The sequence below is a fragment of the Myiozetetes cayanensis genome, unplaced genomic scaffold (assembly GCF_022539395.1).
Source record: "Myiozetetes cayanensis isolate MyiCay16 unplaced genomic scaffold, myiCay2020 scf2-11, whole genome shotgun sequence".
Classification (NCBI taxonomy): Eukaryota; Metazoa; Chordata; class Aves; order Passeriformes; family Tyrannidae; genus Myiozetetes; species Myiozetetes cayanensis.
In genome coordinates, this window is record NW_026087411.1 from 109,353,688 (window position 1) to 109,364,883 (window position 11,196).

At 43.7% G+C, this 11,196-nt stretch overlaps 1 protein-coding gene across 2 annotated transcripts in view; it reads left to right on the top strand.

The window, feature by feature from the left end:
- ADGRF5 (adhesion G protein-coupled receptor F5) overlaps positions 1 to 9,489 on the top strand; it is a 43,418-nt gene extending 33,929 nt beyond the window's left edge. For both annotated transcript variants that reach the window (XM_050316063.1, XM_050316064.1), the window contains exons 18-22: positions 3 to 1,373; positions 2,046 to 2,087; positions 2,185 to 2,244; positions 5,589 to 5,673; positions 6,725 to 9,489. In XM_050316063.1, the coding sequence (XP_050172020.1) occupies positions 3 to 1,373; positions 2,046 to 2,087; positions 2,185 to 2,244; positions 5,589 to 5,673; positions 6,725 to 6,804 (1,638 nt within the window). In that variant the 3' untranslated portion in view covers positions 6,805 to 9,489. The remainder of the gene's footprint in view (positions 1 to 2; positions 1,374 to 2,045; positions 2,088 to 2,184; positions 2,245 to 5,588; positions 5,674 to 6,724) is intronic.
- Positions 9,490 to 11,196: the final 1,707 nt, after the last annotated feature.

Here is an 11,196-nt window from a genome sequence, read left to right on the forward strand (position 1 = left end):
AGAATTTCCTCTCCACAGTGGACTTAATTGTTGGTGATTCCACAGCTGAAGCCTGGGAAGACCTGAATAAAGAGAAGACACTGAAAAGTTCTTTGTTACTGCAGTCAGTAGAAAACTTTTCCCTGCGCCTCCAACCAGTTAATAACACCATCCCTTCTGTCTCTGCAAACACCGTGCAGCTACAAGGTATAGTTATCCAAGAAAACAGCAACACAGATTATAATAAGGGCTTCCATAGTACAGAAAACCTCACAGTTAATGTGCTCATTGGTGAAACTGAAATTCAAACTCTAACCCAAAATTCAACCATTGTCAGTGTGATGTACTCGAAACTTGGACACATTTTGCCCCGGAATGAGTCTGAATATGTGAACGGCTTATTGATAACAACAACTGTGAGCAGCAACAGAAGCCAGAGATTTGAGGTTAATATGACATTTGCAAAGAAAAACTTGTCTCTAAAGATGCCCAAATGTGTCTTTTGGAACTTCACACTCAACAAACGCGGCGGGGACTGGGATACTCGTGGTTGCACACCCACAGAGTTAGAAGATTATGTCATTTGCTCCTGCAGTCACTTGACATCATTCTCCATTCTGATGTCACCTGATAAATCCTCCCAGCTAATCTTTGAAGATTATATTTCCTACGTTGGCCTGGGTATTTCGATCCTGAGCTTGGTGATCTGCATTATAATTGAATCCTTGGTCTGGAAATACGTGACAAACAACACAACCTCCTACATGCGCCACGTGTGTATAGTCAACATAGCTGCATCCCTCCTGATTGCTGACGTGTGGTTCATTGTCACTGCCTCCCTCAGTGACCAGAACCAACAGCTGAGCAGAGATATCTGCATCGTGGCCACGTTCTTCATCCATTTATTCTACCTGTGTGTCTTTTTCTGGATGCTGAGCCTGGGCCTCATCCTTTTCTACAGACTAGTGTTCATCTTGCATAACACAAGTAAGACTGCTCAGAAAGCAGTGGCATTCTGCCTGGGCTATGTGTGCCCCTTTGTCATTGCAGTCATCACCATTGCTGTCACACTGCCAAGGAACAATTACACCAGAAAGGACGTCTGCTGGCTCAACTGGATGGACAGCAAAGCTCTCTTGGCCTTCGTCATACCTGCCTTGATCATTGTGGTCATGAATTTGTCCATCACCGCGGTTGTTATAATAAAAATACTGAGGCCAACTATTGGGGATAGGTCAAATAGGCAGGAGAGGAACTCTTTGTTTCAGATTGGCAAAAGTGTGGCCATCTTGACACCACTGTTAGGCCTCACCTGGGGGTTTGGCCTTGCCACCATCATCAAAAACAGTCATCGAGCTTTCCACATCCTCTTTGCTCTGTTCAATGCTTTGCAGGTGAGTTACACATATTTTTCTTTCCTCTGTGATCATTTAATATGGTGACATTATTGCAGTGCTATGCTTGGCAGGGCATAAAAACAGCTGGGAAATGCTCAGATTTGCCTTATTCCAAAAGGGCTCTTTGGGAAACCCATTCCAGGAATTCAGCAGTATTTCATATTCTCATCTGCCTTATCAGATGTGCCTTATAGAGAAAGCTGACCTAAAGATAACTTCCAACTTTGCCAGTAGCTTTGGGAAGATCTTAATTTCCGAAGATCAGAAAAATAGCCCTATTATGTTCAAGTGGGCAAGCTGGAGCCTCTCTGGTCTCATTTACAGTGCACCTGGAGGCATCATATTATGCTCTTGTGGGTTCAAGTATAAACAACATAAAAGTCACCACGAACAGTTGAGCAGTACTAATAACAAAGAGAGGAACTAACCAAAACACACATGATTGAGAGTTTTCAGTCAGTATGATTTTTACAACATTTAAATAGGCCAGGCCTGATGAACTCCTGGTGAACATATCAGCAACCCACTATGTGATATGAAGTTAGAAAAATGACCTCTATCAAAGAGTTCAGAGTTTAAATAGTCACCATGGACAATGTTTGAGATAATTATGAGGTGCTGCAATAAAGGTTGGTGTCATCAAACTGCATGTAATTATCTGTCTCCTAGGGATTATTCATTTTGGTGTTTGGGACTCTCTGGGACAAGAAGGTAAGGATTCAAACTATTTCCTAAATTATGTCAAAATATTGTTGGAATTTGAACAGATTTTCTGTAAATACTGATTGATTAATTTTTTAACACATAGATACAAGAAGCCCTGTTGAAGAGGAATTCAACATCCAAATGGAGTTCACAGCAATCAAAGGTTAGAATCTAGACCTAAGAATGTATTTCAGTTACTGCTGAATAGTCTAACATTCTCCAAGTGTCTCTTAAATCAAATGCACTTTATATTTTGGACTATTTATTAGAACTAGTCAGAGAAGGCACTAACAACACAATTATGAACATATGCCTGATTTTCAAAGTTCATTATTGTACCTATAACTGGTAAAAAATGAGAAGGAAGTTGGTGGACATTTGCTCTAAATTCCACAACAAAAAATATAAAATGTAACTGAAACTTCAGTTAGAAAACAGAAAATTTCTGTGGCTCTATTACTTTTTCACAACGTGAGAGAAATGCAAAGGGGACTTCTTGGGTAAGATCCCCTTCACCTATGAGCAGGAGAGGATGGAGTTACTGCAACTTGAACTCATGAGACAAGGAGACAGGTTAGCCTCCCTTTCTCTGGGAACAGAAAACTGGAGGAATTATGAATCTTTTGCCAGATCATGTCTATGTGTTGCAAAGACTCATATTTTAATGAGCAAAAAGTAGAATGTAAATGAATATGCTTCTGGAGGAGGAGAGACTTTGGTCCCACACCCTGCAAATTCCCGAGTTCAACACAAGATATTCAGTGCCTAAAAAGAAGAATAATAAAAAATTATTGCAAATGAGGACTGGATTCTTAAAGAAGGTCCTGGAAGGCTTCTCTTCCATCCACAGTGTTTCTCTGGCCCAGTGGCTCTTGTATTCCTCCCTGCATTGAAGCACAGCTTGAACAGGCATCTGAAAATACCTCTGCTTGGGATAGGCATTCACATTTAAGGGGGAAACCATTTCCACTACCATCTTTACCAGAAAAATAAAGTTTACACAGTGCCTCAGGAAAATAACTGGCCACTGATGAGTGGCAAGATAAATTAGAGCAGGTTGCTTAGGACATTGTCCCATCAGGTTACATTGTCCCATCAGGTTTTCAGTATCTCTAAAGCTGGAGAACACACTAACTCTTTTGACACAAAAACTGTGGTGCTTTGTCATCCTCAGCATAAAAAAATACTAATTTTTTTCTTATGATTAAGGGGAATTTCTTCCATTTCAGTTTGTGCTCCAGAGGTCAAGACTCTGAGAAAAATGTTCCATAGGTGTTTGAAAAGGGTAAACCAGGGCTCAGTTGCTCTAGGCTACTGGGCAGCCTTGGAGCTGGACTGTCCTGTGGAGTCACACATCTCTCCCTTCACACCTTCCAACTTTAGCAGCTTCTCGTTCCTCTCTCCATGTGTCCTTCACCACCACAGATCTCACAGCACCATAGGCCTTTCATGCAGAATAACTAAAGGGAGGCTGAGCTGTTTAAGCCACAGGAAAATGCTGGCATGGGGACAACTTGGCTGGAGGATCCTTGGATCCAACCAAGGGCAAATCTGCTTATGGCATTAAGCAACTACTACCCATTAGAAAGGATGGGGAACGGTCTCCCAGTGTGAACAAAGGAGTAAAAGCACAGAATTAAAGGCTTTTACAATGAGGCTTGACAAACTTCTCAAGCAGAATATGTCAGGCCAACCACACAGGGAGCTCATGTCCTCAGTGACCTAGGATGTGTCTTACAGCCCCAGGAGAGGGCCAAGAGCTGAGGCTGTGGACTGATGTTCACCTCACAAAGAGCTCTGCTGGTTGAGGACATGTTGTGCCCACAGAGGTCTTTGTTGTCATCTTCCTGCTGATGCCAAAGGTGTCTTCGTCTCCACTTCTGCACCAGAGGAGCCACATTCCCAGGCACAGATCACAGAAAAGTTTCAGCCAACAGGAATAAAATACCTCTATCTGGGATTGCTGCATGAGGATGGGTAAACTGTGTATTCTGACACAGAAGTGCTTGTTTCAACTTGCACTTCTGCGTTTCCCAAAGATGCCAGGATGTGTAGGAATCATAGAATGGTTTGAGTTGGAAGTGACCTTAAAGATCATCTGGTTCCAACACGCACCTCCCCCTCTCCCCTCATGGTATTAGCATCATTCTTCTATGACAATAAAGCTTAATTTTATATTGGTGTCTGAACAGGGTTTATTCAGGAGAGCCTGTACAGGTATTGCTAAAGAACTAGGAAGCCGACTTAAAAGCCAGGATAATTAAGAAGATGAGTATATAGGCTGAAAGGAATTAAGGAGTCCATTGAGGTTGAACTGTCAGTTCAGAAGAGCAGCACTGGATCAAAACACTCCAGCTTCCACAGGAATCACAGAATGTCTGAAGTGAGAAATTACCTCCAGAGATCATCTAGTACCACCCTCCCACTCAGAGCATGGCCATCTAGAGCACAGAGCTCTGTCCAGTTGGGGTTTGAGCAGCTCCAAGGATGGAGACACCACAATCTCTCTCTGCAGCCTTTTCCTGTGTTTGACCACCCTCACAGTGAAAAAGTGTCTTCTTAAGTGGGATTTCCAGTATTTTTATTTGTTTCAATGCCTCTTGTTCTTTCACTGGGCACCAAGGAGAAAAGTCTGGCTTTGTCTTCACTCTGTTTCAGTCAGAGAACCCCCAACATGTCCTGGTGTGTGTGTTTGTTCCTCCCCAGGGACAGGAGTACTTTGCATTTCCCTCTGCTGTACTTCATAGGGTTCCTGTCATCCCATTTCTTCAGCCTGTTGAGGTCTGATAATTAACAAATAAAACAATAGCAAAGTCTTTTGTCGAACTTTTTATATGTGATTCATTTACCTTTTTCCTCTACCACCTTATGATATAGGTGACAGCACACAACACTACCTAAATTCCCCACTAACAAACAGGAAAGATCGAACAGAAAAAGATGTGTTTTCCGTGCCTTTTTTTAAACACACCTTTTGGAGGAATCTAATTAAATTCTCAAACCACTCCAGAAATTAAAAAGAAACTTCATTTTAGCAGCAAAAATTCCTTCCTTCCCATCAGGACTGCAGTGAGTTGTGTTCTAATGCCCTCTAGTGTGCCAAGTTAAACTTGCCTCGGATTATCTCAGGCTATTGGCCATCAAGAACAATCCCCATTCACATAAATCTTAGCTTTTCTGTTTACCTTAATGTCTGCACTGCCTCAGAGAAGTGACCAGAACCCCATACTGTCTGATGGTAGCTCTGAAGTCTAAGCTGTCTTCCCCTGGCCAAAAGTTAGAGACAAGCTGTTTGTGTCCTGTAGTTTCGTTTAAAGTTGATCTTCTTCATTGCCACCATAAACACGTAAATGTGTGACCTTGATGCCTCACAAACATTTATCTTGGCCCTCTGTGGATTGCTTGCTTGTACTACTGAACAACAGTTTACTGGAACCATTTTCTGCCTCAAATGCAGATACAGAAAAGTTCTAGGCTTTTGACAAAAAACAATTTTCTCTTTTACAGTCATCCTCCCTGATCCTGGTGACACCAATGCTTGCTATGAGCTACCCATTTTCAAGAACCTTTAACAACTTATGTGGGAAAACAGGTATGTGACAATAGACCTCCTTTTCTGAAGCACAGACAAGGGGCTTTGCCTGTGTTCTCACTGCCAGGGTCTGTCTGTCCTGGTATCTATCAGCCTGTTTGTCTCTCCATGCATCTTTAGATTGTATTTAATCTTGTAATGCAAAGAAGCTGTAAGAAGTCAATCATAGTTCAATGCTAGCAGTATAAATGTCTGTCTCTGAAACAGGTGGCATGTTTCACCAATTCTAAAACCCACTAACTGAGCTTTGTTTTGAGCTTAATAAGATCATGACACAGCTCATTCATCATTCATGTACTCTTCACCACCCTAAAGCTGTATCTCTGCAAAGGCTCTCTGGCTTGTCATTTTATGGACATCACCATTTCAGTTATGACTTCATTTTGCAAAAAGCATTGCTGGAAATATAATTTCATTCTTAAGTGGGTAGTCTTTGCATCCAAACATTGTCCAGAGAAGACGGTGAGATACGGTTAAAGCAGGATATGAAGGAGTTTACTGCAGACAAGCATCTGCTTTTTAAAATCTTATTTATTAGTCAGATAATGGAACAAGGAGACATGAGCACGTTAGCCAGACACAGGAGCCTCCCACCAGAAGAATGAGACTTGCCCACAACTGCTTTCCATGCTTCTGCCACCTGAAACTCCCCCATTGTTATCCCTCTTCCGCACTCTGCTCTCAGGCTCCATGCACTTGGGTCTTAGGTAGCCTTGTGATCACAGGAGGAGTGAGCTGGGATTCATCTCAAGAACCTGTGTTCTGGATGCATCCCCATGCTCAAGGAGGACCACTAAGTGCTTCCATTTGTGTGAGTAAATCACTGTCCTGTGACTTGAGTGGCCATCCAAGCTGACTTATCCTGGCTGTGTCACCAAACACAGTGAGTTCTGTGGTTGCTGGTATTGCTGTAATCCAGTCAGTGTCAGGGCTTCAGGGCAAATCAGGGCCACCTGGGTCATCAGCACAGAGGTAACTACCCCTACTTTACACTGCCAGCATGTCCCAGGCTATCTGTCCTAATGTCCTATCACTGTGCTTTGTTTTGCAGGAAAATACAGAGTATCTTCTTCAGAGCCATCCACCTCTTCCACTGAAAACACTTCCAAGGCATATTCTTTGCTTAACTGAAGCACAACAAATGCTAAATCACATAACTCTGAAGGGACCTCTGCCCTTTCCAAGACACACACAAAAAGTACCCGGGAGTCATGGAGAAGTGGACTGCTTCATTTTGACTAAACCGTGCCTTTGGTGCATTCTTCTGGAACAATCATTTCTTGTTAACGTGTAAGGCAGGGAAGCTGTGAGAGGTGAAATTTTACATGGTCTGCCAATCTCTCAGAAGAGATGACAAAGATTTGAAGGCCTTCAGGTGCAAGAAAGGACATTGGGAGTGACGAATTCTCAGCCCTTGAGCGGGTGCTTAGCACTATGCAGTACTGAGCCATGAATTGCAGTGCTACACACAGCTGTTGTCCAGTGGTTTTGGTATTTCCCCTATTAACCCTCTGAATGATCCCAAAGGCCTGTGTAGATACACAAGTACCTCATAGCTTCTCTCCTGCCCTCGTATTGCAGTCTGGAAAGGCCACAGGGTATAGTGGTCTTCACCTTCTATTTAAGACTTTTCTGGAATCAAAAATTCCCAACTGAGAAGGTCCATTTCAGATCTTCACCTTTGGCTTAGCTAAAATGAAGGCCGTGATTACTCCTGCGTGGTCTTCGTTCAGATGGAATGTACTGGAAGCCCCACGTGGCATATTTTTGAAGAAAAGGAAGCTTTATATCCTTAACAATATTTGTCCTTCCCTTGATATGTAATGTGGTAAGACAGAGATGGTTGCTGCCCTCTGCCACAGAGGGGACTGCATTTATTTAATGCATAATAGTGTTAAGTCTGCAAGGAATGTCTTGTGTAAAGTCTGTACTGTTTGGGTCTCCTCTCAGAGGAGAATCACACTTGGAGGGCTCAGAGAGTCAACTCTGCAGTGAATATAAATCACCATGTGCCAGGCAGGATGAATGGTTTGATATAAATTATTGCTCTAACACTACATTTGTGGATCCAGTTATTTCCAAACCATTACACCTTTAAAGGCAGGATTTCTGTCTTAAGCAGAGGGCTATGAGAGAGCCTGCAAAGTATCTGTAACACACACAAATGTACAAAATTTAATGTAAAATATGACAGATGGAATCATAAAGATTTAGATTTGAGGCCAATTTCAAATACTGCTGTGAGGTGATACAGCTCCATTTGGTTGTCAGGGAATCAGGCCTATGTTTACCAATGGTGAACCTGTTCCCAGAACTTTGGGATGAATTAGGATGGGAAACTGTTCCCTTCAGTTAGAAACATATGTGATGGTTTGGTATGAGCAGGTGGTGATGACTGAAGACAATAATCAAGCAACAATCAAATGCAATATTTATACTGCAGGTAATTGCCTTTTGCTTGAAGATGTAAATATAATACTAGAACTAGAACACATTTAGAGATGAAAATCCAGAATCTTTGAACTTCATGGCCAGTGGAAACTTGCAAATCTGACCTTTCCACATTATTCCAAGAAAAACTTGCCTTTGGGCAGCCATTTGGTCCAATTCACTCTGGAAGTAGCTTGTGCAATATTGACTTGCTGGAGAACCACTGAGTTAGAACAGGCTTTACATAAACTGTAAAGCAGATGTCCTTGTATGCAGCACAGTCCCAGTCCCACACCGTGTCTGCACTGGAATGCAAACATTTCATCTCTGAGGTTTCACCACACCTCCCCATTTAGCTGAGCCTGGGTCCTGCCTGTCTGTGAATGAGAGATCAGAATGGGATGCCAAAGCTGTCTGGCACCAAAGGGCCATCCTTGGGTGGCTCTTCAAAGGCCAAGTCTTTGATGAATTCTCATGGCTTTTCTAACAAGGCAAAGAGAAGCAGCTAAGAAATCAACTGTGCAGTCTTGGGGCCAAGGCTTCACTTGTATGCATACACAGATCAAGGTAAATTGGGAGAGAAGAAAAAGTGGGAGGGCTGAGTGAAGGAAGAAGGGAAAACACATGGCAGCAGCCATCCTATACCCCTTCCACCCACTCTCAACAATAAATACCAAATCTTCACCATAGGCAAAAAGGGTAGTGGGCTCACCAGCAGATTCCTTCCTTCAGGAGTCTGGCATTTTTGGCAGCTGGCTCAATTTTTCCATTTGTCCTGATCGATCACATCCCCTTCCTAAAGTCAAGGCTGTCACAGGGCTCATTCCCTCATGATTCCTGTCACTTGTGTACCTCCCCCTGCTTATCTGCAAAGCACTAAGTTACAGCATGTAGCAATGTGAGCCTATCAGGTTCACATGGTATCTAGAAAGGGTGGGATCTCTCCCTTACTCACCTTTTATAGCATTGGATGGAGATCAGCCACTGCCTTAGCACCTTCCTCTGATGTATTCCAGCAAAGGAAAAGTAGTAAAGGAGGGGATTGTGACATACAGGTCTCTGCAGCCCTGACTTGCCTTCTCTCACCTTCCCTACTTAGAAATTTTTGGACTGGGACAGTTGCTGAACAACTTTTGCATTGTGCTTCAAGCTCGTATTTCACTCTTCATGCCTTAAAAACTTTAGGAACCTTTGATATAAACAAGACAGTGCCAGGACCATTTTACCCACACTAATGTGAAAATAAATGTGCCCCAGAACTGGGGTGTACAGCTTTGTAGTTCTGATACATTTTCATTGGACCACAAAGCCAATTATGCTCTGATTCCTGATGTTTTCAAGGCTCATCAGTTTGGCTGGCATCTTTCTTTCTTACACTCTTCCAGGAAACATGTTTGGGAAACAGCTGCAGTGTATGTTCAACTGCATGTTACCTTGTAGCAACCTCAGGTGGATGCATTAATTTCATGAGCAGAAGAAAGGAGATTAATTTCTTACAGGCTTGCTTCCTGTACTCTCCAACACCCTCCTCCTTCCAATCATGTGAGTTTCCATTGACTTCTTCACATATCTCTGCCCCACAAGTTTAGGGCCACCCTAGAACTCTCCCCTATACCACACAGTACTTTCTGCTGGTGTAACTTCCCTCACCCACCTTGTCACCAGCAGCTGGTAGGAAACTGGATGTGCCGTGGGGAGGGCAGAGCCATGGAGGTGGTTCAGATCAGTCTGGGGCTCGCCAGGGCTGAGATGGGCACATTCTGCCCATCCTTCCCTCTGTGGTAACTCTACCAAGCTCTGCCCACCTTTAATACTTGTGAATTCGCAACAAGAACTCTCTGAGGCTGTTAATCCTCAGCAGCTGACAGGATTCAATGCTGTTGAGAAGATATGGGGCTGACAGGCAGATTCACACACGGAGCATGGAATTTCCTTAGTACTATCCTGTTAGAAAACCAGAGTAAGGCATATGATACAATCTACACAAAAGCTACGATAATTTCTTCTAACTTTTACCCTTTCCGAGTTGTTCTTAGCTTTTACTTTAGGTTGCAAAATCAAAGAATCACTTTAGTTGGAAAAGACTTCTAAGATCATTGAATCCAACCATTCCCCCATCACTGCCAATCCCATCACTAAACCATGTCCCTCAGTGCCACATCTACAAGTCTTTTAAATACCTCCAGGGACAGTGACTCCCCTTTCAGTGAAGAAATTTTTCCCAGTATCCAACCTAAACCTCCCCTGGTGCAACTTGAGGCTGTTCCTGCCCGTTCTACCACTTGTTACCTGGGAGAAGGGACTGACGCTCCCACCTGGCTTCAGCCTCCTGTCAGGGAGTGTAGAAGGTGATCAGGTTCCTGTTAAGCCTCCTTTTCTCCAGGCTGAGCTGCCCACCTGCTCCCTTAGCTGTTCCTTGTGCTCCAGACCCTTCCCTAGATCTGTTGCCCTTCTCTGGAGACACTCCATGTGAAACACACCTCAGTGTCTTTCTTGTTGTGAGGGGCCCAGACCTGAACCCACCCAGGTGTCTCAGCAGTGCAGCTGAACGCCCTGGGCCTGGCTGCATGTAATGCCAACCCCAGCCTAACACTCCTCTTTGCCAATTAAACTGGGGACTGGAAATCACCCCCTAGCCCTGAGGGAAGAGGATGGAGCTGCTGCACCAGGGAGGAGAGCTGTGGGTGAGCACAGCTGGTGGAGGGCACTGCTTCTGCCACCTTCTTTGGGCTCCCTACCTGGGTGTGTCACACCAGTCACATCCTGGGCTGTACCCCATCTGTCTGACAGGACATCCTCTGTGGTGGAAGCCATCACAAGTTCTTCTAGCAGAGAGGAGTCAGTGTCTGGTTTGGCAGAGTGAAGACTTGGACTCTATCTCCACAAGCAAATGGAACAGTGTCAGAGCATATGTATACTTATGGAGTGCATAGTGACAACTTGCAGTCTTATTCTTGGTGCCCCTTTACTCTAGGGACACCAAAATTACATGCAGGATAGCACTTGGACAGGACTTGCCTGCATCCTCTCTGCCTTTGGTTTCTCTGTCTCACACATTAACTAGCAAGCTGCACCACACAATTTTATGAAAAT